The 21,185-nt window shown below is 31.9% G+C and overlaps 1 protein-coding gene across 1 annotated transcript; it reads left to right on the top strand.

The window, feature by feature from the left end:
- Nucleotides 1-770: 770 nt before the first annotated feature.
- Nucleotides 771-16,438, top strand: LOC125064560 (fringe glycosyltransferase). Its single transcript, XM_047671665.1, is given in 9 exon segments — nucleotides 771-880; nucleotides 882-1,187; nucleotides 6,340-6,388; nucleotides 7,157-7,259; nucleotides 13,473-13,620; nucleotides 14,001-14,086; nucleotides 14,173-14,243; nucleotides 14,343-14,520; nucleotides 15,074-16,438. Coding segments are annotated over 9 exon segments (1,041 nt in total). The 5' UTR covers nucleotides 771-835; the 3' UTR covers nucleotides 15,129-16,438.
- Nucleotides 16,439-21,185: the final 4,747 nt, after the last annotated feature.

Below are 21,185 nucleotides of genomic sequence, written 5' to 3'. Positions count from 1 at the left end.
GAAAATCATTTTAATGCTATAACGTCCAGCAAGTTCAGTTTCTCGTAGCTTACTGTAACGTAATCAACTTGATATTTAAAATTCAGCTTTCCTTACTTTGCTTCATTGAAGGTGCGTGGAGTACTACTGTCTAGCTTTTTATTAGCCTGAGTATAAACTTCAAAAAGCTAAAGTTACAAACAGGATCCACCATTGTCCAACAAAATAATTGTAAAACAAATGCCTACGTCCTTCTCAAAACTCAAACTCTCTCAATACAAGATTTCATCTAAATCGGTTCAGCGGTTAAAGCTTGAAGAGGTAACAGACAGAGTTACTTTCACATTTAAAATACTACTATAGATGCTATGTTTTACAAAATAAAATAAGAAGTGTTCCGCGCTCAGAAAAGCTAGTAATTTATAACAATAAATGTATCTGCTTATCAATATTACAAAAATTTGTTTTATTTATGGTTATTAACATTAAATTTTAACTTCTTAATTTAACCATGAACTAAAAAACAAAGCCCATACTATTTTTTTTATAAAAGCTGCACATTGTGTAGACGCATCCATCGATGAAGGCAACAATTACGTGAGCCATTGACACGGGTGTCGCTGCCGGCGGTTGCGCAGGCGGCCGACAGGCGCACGCGCAGGTAGGCCTAGCGGGAGCGAATGAAACGACATCATCCGATCTCTCCCTTACAACACGTGGTGGGGCTGCGAGGAGGCGCGGGCGTGTTTATCGCCTGTGCTACATTTTTATTTAGTTTGTAACCGTTCTCCGTGGATGCAGCGGTGTCTATGAGCGGATTTTAGAATCTTAGTGTTTCGATAATAAAGTGCAACAGATGAGTGACAAGGTGCCCGGACTTAGCCAAGTTTATCGGCGCTGTGGCGCCAGCCGGCTTTGGCATGGGTGGGCGTAGAATAATCAAAGCTGCGGCCTTCCTGATAGCTTTAGGATACAGCAGTTTGCTTGTTTATCAGGGCGGTGTGAATTTTAACTTCCAAGAAAGTCGGTCAGTGCAAGTGGCTGATTTATCTATTGAACCTGTGACAAAAACCACTATTTTAGATAGTGGTCAGAATAAAAATATAACTTTGGATGATATTTTTATAAGTGTTAAAACGACAAAACACTACCAAAATACAAGATTGCCGATATTATTGAAGACATGGTTCCAGTTGGCAAAGGAGCAGGTGAGCTTTGATACATTTATTACTTTTATTTCCATAGATACATATATGTATCTAACATGTAAAAATAATCTAATTAGCCTGTAAACAAAATATAATGATACAAATATAAACATAGATTTGTATGTACTCGTATAATTAGTTAAGATTAGAGTTGTTCAAAACTATAGCTCAATAAAAGATAATAACGAAAGTGGAAACAGTACCTATGAATTAATAGTAAATAATTGTACTTACTTGATGGTAGGGCTTTGTGCAAGCCCGTCTGATTCCACCGCCATTAGATGTTCTACCGCCAAACAACACTCACTATTTTTGTGTTCCGGCTTGAGGGATGAGTGAGCCAGTATAATTATAAACACAAGGGACATAACATTTTAGTTTCCAAGGTTGGTGGTGCATTGGCGATGCAAGGCATGGTTAATATTTCTTACATCGCCATTGTATATGGGCGGTGGTGACCACTTACCATCCGGTGGCCCATATACTCGCCCGCCAACCAATGCAAAAAAAAAGTTACTGGATAGTAAAAACACAATAAAATCTTTCTTTACTCTTCCAAATAAGAATTTTAAGGTTCTTACTGAAATGTATGACAAAGAGTTAAATAAACAAAACAAAACTTTGCAATATCTGATGTTATCTGAACTCTGATATGAAATTTAGACAATATTTCCAAAATCCAAATCTACTGTAGCATTAACGCTTTCCAATTTGCATTAATTTTAAATTTGGAACTCTAAAATCATTATATCAACGACAATCAAATTTCAAGTTTAAACACTATAATTATGTTATCTATGTCACCGAACTGTCACACATGAAGACATTTATTTTAGTTTGATACGAAGCAGCTGGTGTACTAAGAGTACATTAATAATACCTAACAATGCCCTTACGCCGCCTAATGATGTAATTAATAAGATAAATATTATATACATTAAACATAGTATTATTTGCATATGTCTGTATAAATACTAGTCACTGATATAACAAGATTAAGTGAATTAAAAAAAAATCGAAATTCGAATTTCGAAATTATTCAATTTCAAATTAGTTTTCAAAAGTTTTCGAACGAAACTAAACTAATACTCTTATATAGTAGGTATCATAGATTTTATCAATTTCGTTTTTTTTTTAATCTTTGTACGCTGTTATTTAGATAACACAAATTCGCATTAAATCTAAATAATACCAGTTCAACTTGCTTTTGATGCGATAAATGCAAGCCGATTAGCGAGATAAGTTTTTCAGCATATGTATCTGGGAATTTGCTAAAAACGTCTTAATTTAATTTTTTTATCTTTATCATCTTGTCCGAGCAAGATAAACCTGTCCCAATGTCCCCGGATACACTCATCGCCTGAGAAACATCTGCTAAAACGTATTATATGTAGAACCTGATATCTAAATTATACAAGTTCAACATAAAAGACTTGTCACACATTTTATTATAATGACGCTGATTAAGGTGTCGATGAAAATATTTCTATTTTTTGTCTTTAAAAATAAATTGGAATATCTTTGAATAGTTAGTATAATTTTGTCAAAGATTTTGCTTAATGAGACAATGGGATATTGCACATCAGCTGACTATATCACCAATATACAGAATAAAAAACAGAAAGAGAATACCTATACAAGTTGCCGTGATAACCACGAACATACATACATACAATCTGAGCATTTTTAATATCTGCAACATATCCTTAATTTCAAGATAAAGTAAAGCAATACAAATTTTTATACGATTTAATTGTAGTGATTCGCTAAAACGTATTTGACTTAATAAAGTTAAAATATTTTCCCACGACAAGCCCTCCAAACGGAACCAAAACAATATTATTACAGATAAATAAATATTCCTTCGCTGCATTAATTTCACTGCTGGAGCCAACGATGTTAATCGTATCTCATTTAATGAATTCAAACGAAATTTTATTTTATTAGCATTGAAGGAGACCAACAACTGTGCTAGTTCGTGTTTCTGTAATGATACAAAATCCTTATTATGTATTTATGAAAATTTATGTCTTAATCTCACCATGGATCTAGTTTTGTCTTCACTATTAATTTAACTTTATATTAATTTTGTAGAAATACAACAATGGTTTTTGTTATTCATTTAAAAACAATGTTTTTATTATAACGTGTGAACATAAACTTAACTAAAATTAATTGTCCTGGTTTATCTACATATAATTGCTATTTGAAATCATACAATAGAAACAGTTTTGAATCTCACAATAGAGTACAGACCGAGGTCAAATGTGAAACGCCCGTTCGACTCGTTTCCTGAATCTGGAGCGTGCATAATCGCCCGTTAATCCAGCTCGAAGGACCAACATAAATAACTATTGTACATGGACCCTGCGCTTGCGCAGCGCGTGGCACGAAGGCGCGCGCCCGCCACGTGACCGGATTGTTGCCTTGCTTTCACCCTTTTTGTATTAGAACCGTGCTCTTATCGATTTAGATTTATGTGAAGCTTAGAGAAATAATTCTTTTTTATTACTTTTGTAAAATTATTATTATTTACTTCCACAATAAATGTTATCATATACAAAAGTAATATAAGATGTAATTTATTAAAAAGTTATTACCACTTTTATCTGCGTTAAAGTCACGGCATACCGTGTAACGTTAGTTGACAGATCTCGTTTCCTTTTAAAAATATGCCGTCTGTCTTATCGCAACCATTAAAATTTTGTATCTAACCTGTTAGGTTCCGAGAAGTCAATCTTTGCTTACACTTTGTTCAGCCAATGTATTCCAAGTATACTATCAACGAGATAAAGTTGAAGTTAACTAATATTATCATAACTCTGCTGTCATAAGTAAGAAGTCCGCAGTTGAGAAATCGTAATAATTTCATTACTATTCCAAATAATTTTAAAAAGTTCTGATAACTATAACTGTTGAGCAATTTAATTATTTCAATCTAATTAAATGCAACAGTTTCAAAGGTACGAGGGAATTGGCATCTTTTAAGCAAACACGCTCTATAACACAGTACATAGAGTGATCAGCACTTTCCTTCAAATGTGATTTTGCCATTTGAATAGAATCTTCATCAACTTTATTTGAACTAAATGGGTAATAAAATTAAAGATCGACAAGTAAACTAATGCCTACTGTTGTTACAAAAAATTAACTTGAGTAATATTTTAAATTGTCGAACAAATTTACCTTAGTTTTAGAACATTAAAATTCTCTAAGCAATCACGTCATATCACGCACGCATGCATATATACAAAAGTGGCATTCGAGCGCCAACGATGTGCATATCCGTTGACAATCACGAATGCTATTATCATATATAAAGAATTATTAATATTAAATTTATATAATTCTATATGCATACAAGTTATGCAATTTATTAGTTAGAAAACTGAGTTAAATGATTATTAAATTATTCCAACAATTATTCATAAGATATTTGTCAAACAAAATCTCGTAAGCGTGACGCTTTTATTTATACGGTATATACATTTTATACTCTTGGATAAAATGTATATATCGTATAAATAACGTAGGTTCTTACCTACGAGTATAATGGCGCAACATCGTGGAATAAACTACGCCCAGCTTGCCCAACAGAAGGAAATTATCAGACTGCTACTTTTATTGAAATTGTCAATTTAAGGATTTACGAAACACAATTGTTTTTGAAGTAAATTATATTTTTATCTTATTGAAAGTTTATATAATTGCGCGCTAATCTCAGGTATTTTAATAATTTTATTTTTAAATTTATTGAGGAAGGGGCGAAATAGAAATCATAAATGTAGATCAACATGACAAACTATGGATAGATTAATGTTCAATTAAACGCCGGTAAAACCGCGGTGCGTTTTCAATGTTCAAACTAAATTCAAATGTTAATAGTACCTGTACATATATATGTATTGTTTTTTTTTTATTCTGTTTTCGTAAATTGCTTGAAAACTACTAAATTTCAAGTATGACTAATCGACGTGAAATCTTCCGTAGTTTTATTCCGTATGGTTAATGGAGATATTAGTTTTTTTAGTACCATTCATCCTTCCTGTTGTTGACCTTTTGTTGACTAGTGAAGTGGACAGGTAGCATCTAGTAATACTCATAAATCCGTTTTTTACTTTCTTGAGTTATTGATAAATATAAATACTAATAATAATAATACTATCATGCATAATAACTCTCAATAAACGTGACATTAATCCGTTTGTCATAATATTAGAAAAGTTACGGCCGTGTCCATTAATTTAAATGTACGCTGTGTTACATAGATATGATGGGCATATAATTATTCTATTTCAATTTTCATGTTAAAAAGAAAACAATTGTTTGATATTGTTCTTAAATAAATCATAGTTTAGTCAAATCTTGGTACTGGTGACAATCAAATCTATACACAATTATATGTAGGTACTTATAGTTAATTTAACGTTATTTTTTCAGGACATTTATTAAAAATTTTATTATTTTGATTCGATAACTTAATATTCATCTTAAATTTATATAATCTGTTTATCGTATCAACATCGTTCTAACATTTATTATCGCTAACATTAACAAATTTTCAGTCAAATAAATGTTGATTTATCACAAATTTGATAGTAATCGCTACATATATTATACGTTTAAGTGTTAAAATAAAAATCCATTAACATACAAATCGACACTTTTGCATCGAAAAGTCTAAATAAAATATGCGATTCGCGATAAGAAAATGATCGAAACTTTTACAAAATATTGTAAAACGAAAAAACCGTTCGAACATAAATTTTGCAGCCTTAATAGCGTCTGGTTTATTTACTTTACTTGTATTATGACAAACAGCGTAATTATGTTTGCGGGTAGACAGGGGGATCAACAAAAAATAGATTTATTTAAATAATTTACCTAATATTCGTTGTAGGTTATACAGTTTCATTTATGTGACAGTACTGAGTAAATATTTCCTCATAACGATTATGTTTGAAGCGAATTCCATCACGCTGTTCCACTGTGGTTGGGTGGAATGTCGCCCGACATATGCAGGTATCCTCCTGAGGTTAAGCTTACCACTCAGTGGTGCTCGTTCGTATTTGACCCATAATAAGATATCATAGCTATTATAATTGAAAGCCCATAGACAATTTTATACTTAATTTTGACTCTTTTGTTTCAGACATGGTTCTTCACAGACATAGACAACCAACTTCTACAAAATCAAACAAGTGAGTAATTTTATTCTACAAACAATAGTTTTAATTTTCAAACCAGTTATTGACATCGGTATTACTATTATTACTAGTACTACAAATAACCAAGTCCTTAGGCGTACCACTGGGTACGATTTTTTTGTTCATTTGTCCCAATCTGGGGACCAATTCTACTAACTTATAACGATTATGATACGTTCCTTTGAACTTTGAATATTCCTAACAAAAGTAAGCCTCAGCTTAATCGTAACTGAGGCTCAATTGTAGTTATTAATATATATTACGACATGATCCCGATAAGATTCCGATCTAACTCCGACCGACCAGCAACTGGATCGTCGTGTGAGTAGAATAGGAAAACGGTTGTACAGCAACGATTAGTTTTTTATTTGTTAGTAGAATTGGTGCCCTGTTATGTCATTATATTTAATATTTAATAAAACCATAACAGACCTAAGAACTTTGTTGTACTATATTCGGTTTCGCTTTGTTATTTCATGTGAAAATCTATTGTCAGAATCTGTTTTGTCTGAGAATACGAAATACATTATTTAGCTGAAAAATTTGAAGCGTATATATTACCTAAAGTTTCCAGAACTTCGTCGTATCTTTAAATGAATAGCACGTTCCGTTTCATACGCGGTGCCATCAAACTTTGAAAATATCAAATCTGAAATCGGAATAACACCAATTGAGCTCAATATTTTATAACAAGCCAGTCATTTAAATTGGAACTCTATTACTTACCGAATAAAGTTTTAAATGTTAATGTTTTGTCGCCAGACGGTCACATGGTAAACACGAAGTGTTCGGCGTCGCATCAGCGAAAACACCTCTGTTGCAAAATGTCCGTCGAATATGACCGTTTTCTGGAAAGCGGTAAAAAGTAAGTAAATTAATATTTTTTGCTTTAAATAACACTGAAAACAATGTTAAAAGTTTATTTTTTATATGAACTCATACTGTTGATATTTACATCCCTTTTAGCGAATGGGTGTACGGCTAAGACTAACACAAACAAAATACTCTATTTAAACGAAAAAAATATTGGCAAGACGAGAGATCTATTGATCTTTATCAATCATTCATGTTCAATTACTTACGTTTGGAAGTATGTACAAAGCAGAATCAGCAATATCATAACTAATGATATATAATGAATAATTATTGTAATAAGAATAAAATAATAAATAATACATCTCTAAAAATAGTAACATTCGTTAGTTAGACGTCTATAAAGCCCAAATATTGTCTAATACATCTTTATTTACTTCCTCGCGACTACTTATTTACCTACATCCTCATCCGTGTCCCAGGGCATTTCTATGTCAAATTACATTACGATCACTAAAATTATTTCCGCGCAATGACGTAACAAGCTGACTCTAAGTTTTTCGCATTTCGACAGTCGATAACTTATAAAATACTAGTTTCCGCTCGCGGCTTAACACGGCGGCCCACGTATGAGGAAGACAGATGTTAGGACCTCATATGAATGCGAAACGAACAAATAAGAAACTTTCGCAAGGATAAACTAATATCGTCGATTTCACCTTAATAAAAAAGTGCACCATTTCAGGTATGACGAAAAATAGACTATCATGGCACTTGAAACGTTTCGTAGTAATTATAAAGCAATCAGAGTTTTTGTTCCTATGTCGCTACAACGGGTGTAATTAATCAATGTTAATTATCATAATAACATAGCTGTATTACAACATATTCGACAGTGCGAGACGTGATCGAAGTCGTTTCTTAATTACTCATTTTTTTAAGCTTCTCTTTACATTCTTAATTTACGGCGAGCTAATGTTCAGAGTATTCATCTCTGTCAAACGATTAAATAGATTTTAAAATGCTTTTAATAATAAAGTAAGTAACTGGATCTTGCATACCAGACTTCCGGACTTTTAACATGCGTTTTGAAAACCAATTACATTACAATAATAAATTAAAATAGTAATTAAATTTAATAAAATTAAAGTTTTAGTAAATGAGCATTCGGGACTTGAGAACTGATCACATAAAATCTTTATGTTTCGTTCACGTGATAGTTTAAAATTTAGTATGCTTATGTGGGTAAAATCTAATACAAAAAAGATATTATTTTGTACAGTATGCAACATTTTATGAATTACATAATATACACATGTATGATTTCTACCTAAGGCCTAAATTGTTCAGCGAAAGACCACACAGATGCATGCCAAGATGACGTTGTGTCTGCGTAGTGACAGCGAATAACAGCATGTCAGAAATGTTTAAAAAAGTTGTGGCATGTAATTTGCTCATAACCACTTGACCACCTGCATCTCAAAAACACGAAGAAATTAAAGAAAAACACTTCAAATTCTCTGATGTCCTGAAGGCAGAACTGCTTAATATTTTCGAAGCATTATACCTGTATAAATCCATGATATTGGACAATCATAAATATCGAATTGAACAAAATTTGATGTTTTTAAATCATTCACTTGGTAGTAAAGCTTTGTACAAGCCAGTCTCGGTAGTTATAACCCACTCGTCACATATTCTACCGCTACATAGTAATACTTTATTGTTGTGTAGGTTTGAGTGAGCCAGTGTAACTGCAGGCTCAAGGGACATAACATCTTAGTACCCCAAGTTGGTGGCGCTTTCTCTATGGACGACGATGACTACTTACCTAAAAAGAATCCTACTTATTAGCCTATTTTTTTTTTCTTTTTAAGAAAACATAACAAATCAAATAGGTAAAAACATCTATAAACAAATGAATACTACATTTTTTATTTGTTCCATAATAATGTTAAAACCTAGATTTTCTTTGTTTTTTAAAATGAAAATGATTTTACAGGTGTCTGGATTCTCCAACAAGAAAATTCAGTTAATGATATAGAACTCATTGCTTTTTTGTATTGTTTAATCGATTTGCATGGATTTGAATTTAAATCGTTATGAAACATGTGCGAATAAATAATCTATGCTAAAATTATCGCTGTCTAAACATTTAAATACTTGTTATACTTTTAAATATTTTGCAAATGTTGATGTGAATAGCTGATTCCATTCAAGTAGCGTTTTAAAAATCGCATCCAGATCTGAGAAAGAGATTAAGTAAATATATTTGCTTTAACGTCATTATTTTTAAAAGCAATACCAGCTCCGTAATTTATTCAAAAACGCGGCCAGTTTCAACTGGAATCGAGTGGTTTTTTTGTTTTGAGTAAAAACAAGACGCTCTCAACTTCTGTTTTTAGAAGCTTGTCTGGATAAATAAAATACATGAGCCATTGTTTGACAGAGCTAATGACCGTTATATTGCGACACGAATGAAATAGTTTAAACCGACTTTCGAATTTTATTAATATGCCCTTTAGGTTATTGTATTAAGTCTGATATTTGAAAGTAAATATTGACAGATCTCCAAGTATTTGTAGTCCGCAGATTTCGATTTGTGTGTTATAACAGAAACTGTACATATGTGTGTGATTTGTTTATATATGTGCGTGGGCATGAACCGTTCGATATAAAAGTTCAATTCTATTGGTAGATATATTTCATTCAAGTAATAAATAATTGATTAAGTTTATTAATTATTAATAATATATAACTACACAAATAGTTTATATTGTAACTAAATACTACTATTTCGAGCACTAAACTTCTTAACTAGTGCGAGTTTGAGAGTTTACTACTTAAAACTTGAGCTTGATGGTTGTTTGTACAATTGCATAAAGAAGATACCTACAAAGATTTAAGATTACAGAAGTTTCCAGAGAAGTAGCGATTAGTAAAATAGTAACAAGATTATTACAAGTTCCCGTCTGCGGGTTCGCCTGCGTGTGGGTCACGTGGTCATTAAGTATCACGTAAATTTATCCGGGTTAAAAAATAGCATAAGTGCATTACAATCAATTTCTTTGTCAAATTTCATTCACATACGTTCTGACGTGACTGAGGAACAAACATCTATCCATCCAAACTTTCTCATTTATAAAACGTATTAATATGATTAAAATTTATAAAGAGGAACGTCATCACGGAATTAATCCTCAAAATTATTTATTTAATTAACAATAATATATACATTTAGTGTCATTAACTTATGAATGCAATTATGTACGTAGGTACTTATTCAATACAAGCGCCTTTTTGGATGACAATGACGTTAAACAATTATAAAAGTGAGATGCTGAAATGTAGAAAAAATGACAGAAAAATAGTCTATTGTCAGGTGTAGTAAGTATATGATATCAAAAAGATGTACGTAACATACAATATTTCAAAATATAATTAAATAATAAAATATCAATTTATATAAATTTTTTACTTATTATAAAAACATTTGAAAGAGAATATTTATTTAGTACTTTAATAGTTTATTTATTTATTGAAATAAGAGAGAACACCCAAGAAAAGGTCACATTTTAACTATAACAACACACAGCTTAAAATCCCGTCAATTTAAAGTAGGTACTTAAAGTCCTTTTAAAACACCATTATGGACTCATAACTACCTGTTCAATTTACTCAGATATCAATGTAGGACCCCAAACAGTGTCATGGACCCTTTAATCTCGGACCCCAATGTTTAAATAAACAGAACATAAGTTAATGGATTTTCAAGAGCAATTCCAATATTATTTTGGGCTCACAATAATTTTCACGCGTTTACTAAAACCACCTACCGGTTGTTTTTCTTTAGTTTATGTTGGGATTTCGTTTTGTTCCCATGGTATTCTGTTTAATAATTGATTTTCGTAAATAAATATACATACGTTATAGACAATATTTACTTATATTCCTCTAAGGTTAATTAAATAAAAACCCTTTAGAATCGAACTAGAAACTACTATAATCGAGATATTTTATAATCTTCTATTAAAAATTCATGTTAAATGATTAGAATCGGTGCCAGAGAATAGTTCTGGTCATACAGATAAAACCAGAATCATAACTTAGTAATTCATATTATTTTATTTCATGAAAATGCAAAACGTAAACTATATAATAATCAAAACATATTATGAAAAATTAAAGAGATGTTTAGTAACAGCATCGCAAATTCTAGATTAAGCGTATTATAAAGTAAAAGTAAAATTAAAAAAAAAATTAAATTAACCTATACTTAACATATATACACGTTTATATGTTTCCCACTCCTGGGTCAAGGCCTCCTCTCCCTTGAGGAGAAGGTTTGGACCATACTCCACCACGCTGCTCCAATGCGGGTTGATGGAATACACATGTGACAGAATTTCGCTGAAATTAGACACATGCAGGTTTCCTCACGATGTATTCCTTCACCGCCGAGCACGAAATGAATTATAAACAACAAATATAAAAATCGAAATCTCCACTTCAATCGTCATATTAATATTTTAGAGGATTTCCATAAAAATAACAATCATAAGTTTTAATTTGTGATATTATTATAACTTGTGTAATTTTATTAACCAAGTATTTTCAATCTGATTAATTTATAAAGTTGTGATACAATTCAATACATCAAATGATAAAAAGGTTACCTACGTAAGCTATAATTTTCCTAAAGTTGGTGGCGCACTGGCGATAAGGAGTAAGTTTGATTGTCTATGGTGGTGACCACTAACCATCAGGTGACCCACTTGCCCGTCCGCCTACCTATATCATAAAAAAATAAAGGCAATGTAGGTACAAATTTAAGATAAAAGAAGTCCTTTAATTAATTTCTAATTTTCGGTTAATATTAAATTAAATGTTATGAAGCGTATATAATAAAATTCACCTAAAAAAATCTTTTGTTAAAGCAAAATGAGATGTATGATAAAGAGTTACAGCTTACAATCGCTCTATCAATCATCTCTGTTCAATAATAGACTATAATAACTTCGTCGTTTCTGTTAAAATCTTCGATTTAACTTTTACATAAAATATAACATTTCTAAAATATCTTATTAAACAAACTAAACTATATTATGTAAAAGTAGACCGTTTTATTTGTAGACCTTTATGTAACATTTTTCTTGATATAAAATATATTAATTTTATGTACGTACATTTCGTGGACTTCATAATGGACATATATTGTCACATTTAAAAACCGATTATAAAACATGGGCGGTATAATCAAAGACTCTCCAAAATTCTTTACATTTTCATAACAATTTACGAGACGCCCGGATAGAATTGGAACTCACAGCATTAATCCCCTAGGCTATTTACATACAAGTATTTTTACATACATAGAACAATATCCGGTTGTCTCAGTAAAGTTGATTAAAAGTCGTAAATGAAAATATTTCTATAGTAAACCGTTAAATATTTAAATAATCAATATCTGGTTAATTTTTTTTTAATAGTAAATAATAGTAGTAATAATAATACACTCCGACAAAGATTATGAAGAGAAAATAATAAATGGTGCAAAAGTGCAGTGTACCGTCACTAAGGAGCGAGCTCATCCAGAAAATCTTTCGTCAGAGGATTAAGTTAATTGACAATAGTTTAAATTTGGAATTAAGCCCAACGAAAAAAATGCCATATGTTTTATGTCGGATAAAGATTAAATAACTTAATATTTCATACTCTAGATGTCCAAAGAAAAAACAAATTTATACCTTGACCACATTAGTCTCTCGAACGTAAACCTGATACGCAGAAATTGGATACATGTTATGATTTAGCATCGCCAAGCCATTTGTCGTACGCCATCTTGCAATATGTGGTCTCGCATTGCGCGAGCGCTCCTGTTATTTAAGCAAAGCGTAATATCGGTAAATTATACTGCACGAATAATTATATATGGATGCGGAGCGAATCTCTTGAGATATGTGTAATTTGTAGTTATTCCACATCGGTACAATTAAGTAATTTTCTTTATTAATACAACCAAGATGGGACGCAGATGACGTTGTCTTTTATCGATTTTTTTTTTGTAAACTTTTTGCTACTTAATAAGCGTGGAATGCCATGACTGTACTTATTTCAGTTCAATTGATCTTTTTACTCTAAACGAGCTGTTCGATTATCGCTGTGTGCGTGAGCATATGCCCATATGTGTGTGTATGTACGTGTTATAAACATCTGTCTCTTTCATTCGCGTATTTTATCTAATATTTGCATTCTTCTTTAATAGGTGGTTCTGTCATTTTGATGATGACAACTACGTGAACATTCCTCGATTGGTCAGCGTACTACAGACATATAATCATCACGAAGATTGGTATCTCGGTAGAACGTCTGTGTATGAACCTGTGAAAATATACAAGAAGCCTACTAGCAAGGTAAATTTAATTTAAATGATTCTCATAAAAAAAAATTGGAATCAAACTCAATTGGAAATTCAATTATGAAATAAATATTTACATGGTATTTTATGTATTATACCGTTTATGGTTAACGAATGAACGCCTGTTTATTTTTTATATGTTGTAGTTCGTCTTAAATTGAAATAAAAAAAATATTATTGAATAATTTTGGACATTCTAAAGAATCTCTTTGTAGAAACTATTTTCATACTTGACAAAGTATTAACTTATGTCTAATGGCATCGCTTTGCTTGTTAAGAATTTCGCTCTAGTTTAGAAAAATATTTATCAGACTTCTATAAGAACGAGTCAATTTTTTTTTATTACAAAATAACTAATTAATAACTTTGTTACAGTTACTATTTTCATTTTGGTTCGCGACCGGCGGAGCTGGTTTTTGTATCAGCAGAAGTTTAGCTTTAAAGATGTTGCCAGTGGCAAGGTATGTAGTCAATGAATATTGGAAAAGTGTGATTTATTTACTAATTTTATTTATAAGAGAATCGCTAATGATTGCATTTGTTTTAGTGGGGGAAGATTCATCAGCATCTGCGAAGGTATTCGATTGCCAGATGATGTGTCCATGGGATTTATTATAGGTAAAAATTCTCACATACCACTTAAAAATTTTTTGAAGCAATTATTTTTTAAACATTGTGTAAGTTACACCAAATAATAACTAATAAAACCTCTTTTAGAACATCTCATGAAGAAAAATTTAACTCGAGTGCCAGAGTTCCATTCTCACTTGGAGCAAATGAAACTTTTGATGCCGGAAACTTTCCGGGATCAAATATCATTCAGTTACTCAAAGTCAAAGAACGGTTGGAACGTCATAAACGTTCCTGGTTTCGACGCAAGATATGATCCCACTAGGTAAGACTTTATATATTGTAATAGTTGTTTTACCCGAGAATATTTTATATTATTATATAAATAAATCCATAAAAATCAGAAAAAATATATCTTGATTCAAGAGTATCTCATAATTTACAGGTGGCATATTATGAAGGTAACGTTATCGTAATGAGATTTTTTGGCCTTATTTACGAGTATTTTTAAACTATAACTTTGAATATAGACCAAATAGTTTCGAGCGCTTCAGAATTAACTTTGCAATTTAGTATAGTACAAAGTAGCGCTTATTTCAATTTACGTATAATGGCGTAGTGAAACTTTAAACAGTTATATTATGCTTGAAATACCTTTACAATTTTTTTGGAAAATAAAAATAGAAAATCTTTAAAAGATAACGAATCGTCTTAATGATATTAATAATTTAATTCTGTATTGATTACAATCTTTTTTCATTTTAATTATTTTTAAAAATAGAATTTTCTTTTATTCAATGAGGGTACCGACTTAATTTAACGGTTCATTGACCTGTGTGCTTATGGCATTATATGAAGGTTGTATTCTTTTGTTTCAGATTTCTTTCGCTGCACTGTTATCTCTTTCCGCATTTCAAATTTTGTCCTAGGTAATACCAAACCAAGAACATAGATTTATATTTATAATAGAATTTTATCTACATCGTACATTTTATTTTAACATTCCTATACATAGTTTAAATATTTACAAAACGATTTTCGTATATATACGGTGCAATAACCATTATTTCAAAATTCATATAATATAAACGAATGAAATGTTATCTGTTGTGAATATTATCTAGATTGTGATATTAATTTAACAATCTTAAAATTAAATAATAATATTGTAAAAATTATAATTTGTTTATTAAATGTGAAAATATATAATGTTTAATATTTAAGTATTCTTGTCATCAGTGGAGCTATTCTGGAAGTCGAAAGTCGTAACTTATCTTAAGAGACTATCGTTAAATGTCAAAAGATGATATGGGATATTGACAATTATGTAATTTAAAGTATACAAATAGAGTATCACATTAAGTTGGTTATCGACATTTCAAGAGAAACGAAGCGAGTTCTTACAGAATAGCATTGACGTATGTTCTATAGAAGCACAAGCTTAATCATTATCACGATTTGTTTTACCGAGTCAAGTGTTCAAATGGGACACGTGTATTAAAACGAAAGATTGAGGCATATATCTGAAATTATTTTGAAATTTCATTCAAATAATGCTCTAAGATACTATATTTAAGAAATTGATATTTTAGAGTATCACATTATCTTTGAGTTACGAGTACGTAAGTTTTTACGTCATAATTTATAATAACAGAAGACAATTCTATCATCCGTAAGCAAAATATATTGTTTCTTAAATATAGTAACTGTACATAAATCAAGGTGTCTCCGAAGAAATTCTAAGACACGTCAAACGATACTAACAAAAATGACATATTTAAAAATACTCGATTATACATTCGGACAAATATGAAGGTTCCGCTTTTTCATCTTGCAAATGCTTCTAGTTGATGGATCAATTTAATTTAGTTATTTTCAATAAATAATAATAGTAATATTATTATTTATTATATAGATTTATATAATTACAGATAATTAAATGAATATGTATCGTATTTTTTTATTTTGTGATCTGTACTATAAATTATCTAACCATATTGGGATATCCATGTAATTTTTTTCATTGTTTTTTTTTTATGCTTACTGTATCTAAGACTCGCACGTGAAGCTTATGTTGTATAATGTTATGCCTAATGAAAATAATAACTGTGATATTAGATAGTATTTAAATTCTAAGTTGTGTTTATAGATAAACTAATAAATATGTATTTAAAATTCTTCCAGTCAGAAATGTTATGACGTTGTTGGATCGGGTTGTTTATTAAATAAACAATTAAAATTTATATCATATTTTTATTTCGTTTATTTCCTTATAATATAAGTCATCCCAATTTACTTGAAAAAAGTAAAAAAATATACATATATTATATATCATATATTATTAATAAAACAGTACACCCATAACCCTTAAAATATAATCGGTAGCGTCTGACAATGACATAGTACACTCATATGATTTTAAAACTTTGTAAGCAATCTAAGTTTGCCGGTCAGATGCAACGTACGAGTGACTGGGCAGATATCGTTTTCAGAAACAAAAGAGCTTGTAGTAAATTATGCTTTAAATACATGAATTATTTATTGTTTTCAATTACCATTACGTAAACACGCACGTTTACGTTTTTTTTTTAAATACAAGCACGATAGACTTGGAACATCGACAGTTTCGTACATCTCTAAATCCGTTTAAGAATCGAAACTCTATGGTGAGATAAACGTAACATAAATACATCCAATCATAACAATAGCTGTGGTGTATAGACTCACGACTATATTCATAATGGTCAATAAGATTTAGTATTAGGCTAATAATAGCCGCGTGATATAAATTACACCCTAATAAATATATAGGAAATCGAATATCGAAGTGCGATAGAATATAAACGGAATGCAATACGTAAACTTGAGTCGCCAATCACAATGAGATGTCTGGCGACAGCTTGCTCAGCCGCGCTTTACATTCAAGGAATGTCAGGTTAATGTCCTTACAGACGCATCGACACGTCTGTAAGGACATTAGCCATAATAAATATTCCCTATATTATATAAGTAGGTTATGTAACAGTTATTTTTTTTATTATGTATGTAATCGTAGATATTACCTGCTCCTGTTATATTATTATAAATTAATTTTAACTAAATGTATTATATACCATAATTTATTAATAGTATTCGTCCAGGCGCCTTTACCTTGTAAACTATATCTAATACAAAACCGCCGAATTGATTATCTTTTTGATTTAGTGGCTAGCTTAAACCACACTCCGAGGTCCTGGGTTCAAGCCCTAAATCGGACCAATTAAAAGTTATCGGGTCTTTCTACCGAGAAATTCTCAATATCGGCCCGATTGAAATATTTGAAAAGTTTGATAGTTGGCAGCGTTTACACTCTCGTGGCATTGAAAGCTAGTAAAGCCGGTGGTCCATCGCCCTCGATTATCTGGTCGTATCGGATCGCTAACCTATTGGATTATGAGAGTTAAGGACCTGTGCACCTGTGTTTTGCGTTTATGCACACACTTATGTATATACTGTAATATCCCTACACAATTGCAAATTGGTGGAGTGGCAAATGGGCCACGTGACGGTAAATGATCACCACCGCCCATAGACATTGATACTGTAAAAAATATTAATGGTTCCATATAGTTATTATGTCCCTTGTGTCTGTAGATACACAGGCTCACATTATTAACCGAAACAAATCATTTTACATTACATTACATTAGCAGCCTGTAAATTTCCCACTGCTGGGCTAAGGTCTCCTGTCCCTTTGAGCAGAAGGTTCGGAGCACATTCCACCACGCTGCTCCAATGCGGGTTGGTGGAATACACATGTGGCAGAATTTCGTTGAAATTAGGCACATGTAGGTTTCCTCACGATGGAGCGGGAGCGGGAAGAGGATGCCGCTGCAGACCCGCTCCGCCGAAGACGACCAGGGAGGAGGAAGAAGCGCTACGCGCACCTTCTCCCCCGCCTCAATAGGCGTCGCAGGGACTAGGAGGGTCTCAGTACCCTGAGAACCCCTTCTAGGTGTTGGAGGCCGACCGTCAGGGCGTCACGGTAGCATGCGTAAGCGATCCCGTGGCGCCCGCCGAAAGACGGAGAGGGTACCGCTGGTTTTTTAGTGGGTAAACCCGGCGTACCTGGGCGCACTCCGCGTCCAGGGCTCCGGGGAGTCCCACAAACCCCCCCACTTACCATCACGTGGGGGAAGCGCGTAAAGCGTTTTTCTAGCGAAAAAAAAAAAAAAAGGTTTCCTCACGATGTTTTCCTTCACCGCCGAGCACGAGATGAATTATAAATACAAATTAAGCATATGTAAATTTAGTGGTGCCTAACTGGGTTTGAACCCGAAATCATCCGTTAAGATAACCACTGGGCCATCTCGGCTCTTATAGGAACAAATCAATACCAAGTATAGCTGTTTGGCGGTAGATTATATACTGAGTGGGTTGTGGTACAAGTACTATCGTGACCGTAACTGGTAAGTAGAACTGATGTTCATACATCATATATAATGTTAGTATAGAAATAACTTCCGATTTACTGGTGCAATAGTTACCAACTACTTCAGCACTTACGGTCTCAAGTTGAATTCCCGCTCATGACAAATATTTATATGTCGCACAGGTGCTGTCCTTATCTGTGTGTTTGTGTTTCCGGACTTTCAAAACAAGAGTCGCATTCGACTTCTAAGTGTTGGGCACTTATTTATTTTTGTCTCTTTTTGAAGCATTGATTGTATTATTTTGTGATATATTATTATTTAAAACAATATAGATATCAATACAGAGGAATTCATATTTTAGATAAAAAGAAAGTTAAATTCAAATTAACTTATTAGAACAAGAGTTTACAAAACCGGCTTTATAACTTTTAGCTTAACTAAGGTGCGTATTAATTTTAAGAAGTTATTTTATTACTTTTATTACTTTGTAAAGATGTTGCTTGTACTAAAATACATAAAGAAAACCTATACAATACCTAGAAAACATATCCAAACGCACGTAAATAAATAAAATCGCTTTACTGTTCGAAATTGAAAAAATAAATTGATAAAGGCAATTATTTGTATCGTATAATTATTCATATCTATAAAAGGAACAACAGAAAAAAGTTTCATTCAAATCATCCTTTTTAGAACATTTTAATTCATAATTCAACTCTGGCCGCATTAATACCATATTTATAGCGTGAAATGCACCTGAATGGGTTCCTAAGAACATAATCCAAAGCCCAAAAGATTTAGTATTTATCGTAGTTGAAAGCTGAATTCGTTCCGTATACGGCACTAAAAGTATCTTCGGTCGTCGATTTATTACCAGTTTTGGTATAGCAAGATCTATAATTTATATCTAGAAATATTATATCATGAAGTCGGTATAATCTAATGGGTATATCGTTTCAAATTCTCGCTTGGACAAATTAAAATATTTGGTGCATTGTCATCGTTTTATAGACGTTTGTTTTGAGATTTGATCCTGTTTTATAGCCGTGGTTTCAACCGTACAAAGACATAATCAAATGTAATATTTTTTTAACTCAACCGACGTCATCAGCTCTTCAACATAGTTATTTTTTCTGATCGAATCCCACCCCTGTAAATATTTGGGGGAAATGGAGTGCCGTCTTTTTCCAAAATCAGTTAATACAACCATGTGAATCAAGTTGACACATGTTGCTTGAATCCTTGAAAACCGAAGATTAAGTCCGTAGTCCGTACTTAATCTTCGGTTTTATCATAACTGCATATACTTAATTCGCTTTCAACTTTTGCTCGGATTAAAAGAAAACATGAGGAGAAAACCTGTATGTACAATTAGAGCAGTGTAGTGTAATAAGCAAGGATTGCTTAGCCCAGAAATGGGACTATTACAGACTGTGCCTTTATGGTTCATTGAAATTAATAAATGTTAATTCAACCCTACTAAAAACGTGACCGCGTTAGCTGATTATACAGTATAAGATATTCTTTAAGCTACTTAAACGATTAATTAAAATTGACATGCTTCATTCGCTCCGCAGTGGCGGGTCCCAACGTTTCCTGTCCTGCCACCTGGCCGTGATTATTTCTGTTTCTTCTAATCGATTATTAGTAAGTGCAGACTCACTCTGCGTAATTGGGTTCCTTTTCAATTTGTTCTGCATCAGAATATTTCGATACTGTTAATATAGATGCTATTCAAGGATGTCTCACCATAACTACCGAGCTTTTTTGCAGGTTCTTCTGGGAAGAATCACCATTCCAAACCGGTGGATGCTTTACATTTAATTTAATTCTGTAAATTTATTAAGTGCCTGTTTGAAAAAAGAATATGTCGATTTAGATTTTTCTTATCTGTTATTTACTGTTGTCTATAAAACGTACTATTATCGACATCGTAAAGCAAGAAGTTGTGTCACAAACAGTTCCGAACGCTTATTAGGTTAGAAAAAAATTATGTCATAATTTCCTTTAAAAGTATTAGAATTAAATACATCAATAAAAGTTCAGTTTTTATACCCGACAATAACAGTTTCCTATCTGTCTGCCGTCGATCGATTAACTGAACTGGTTCACTTAATGGCTTCGAATAAACATAATTTAGCTTTCAAAGAGCGCCGATTGATCTCTCAGCCGCAAGTTTGGAAATGACACCCAATTATAATGGACCCCTATTTGTTTCGGCGACCATTGCCGCCCGCCGACACTTCTTCTCAAAGAGTATTCCTGATAATTATAATCTATATCATTATAATCTAATTGCTACATAAGGACGAAATCAAAAATTATTTTCATTTCGAACAATTTAATTCTAATTTTAAAGTGTTTTTTTTTTAATTATCTTTACGGATATTTTATTTCAATTAAATGAATTTTGAATATCGAATTGTAGTTTTTGTGTTGTGGTATGTGGGATTATCTAATTGTGTTCAATCCTTTGATCAATACAAAAAATAAATAAATATCATAGGAAAAACTTGCAAAATCTAAAATATTTAAAACACAGTCTTTGAAGTAGCGATATAATTGGCTTCGAACCAGT

The sequence above is a fragment of the Vanessa atalanta genome, chromosome 6 (assembly GCF_905147765.1).
Source record: "Vanessa atalanta chromosome 6, ilVanAtal1.2, whole genome shotgun sequence".
Lineage (NCBI taxonomy): Eukaryota > Metazoa > Arthropoda > Insecta > Lepidoptera > Nymphalidae > Vanessa > Vanessa atalanta.
Note: the sequence above shows the minus strand (reverse complement) of the source record. Positions and strands in the feature narration are given on the sequence as shown.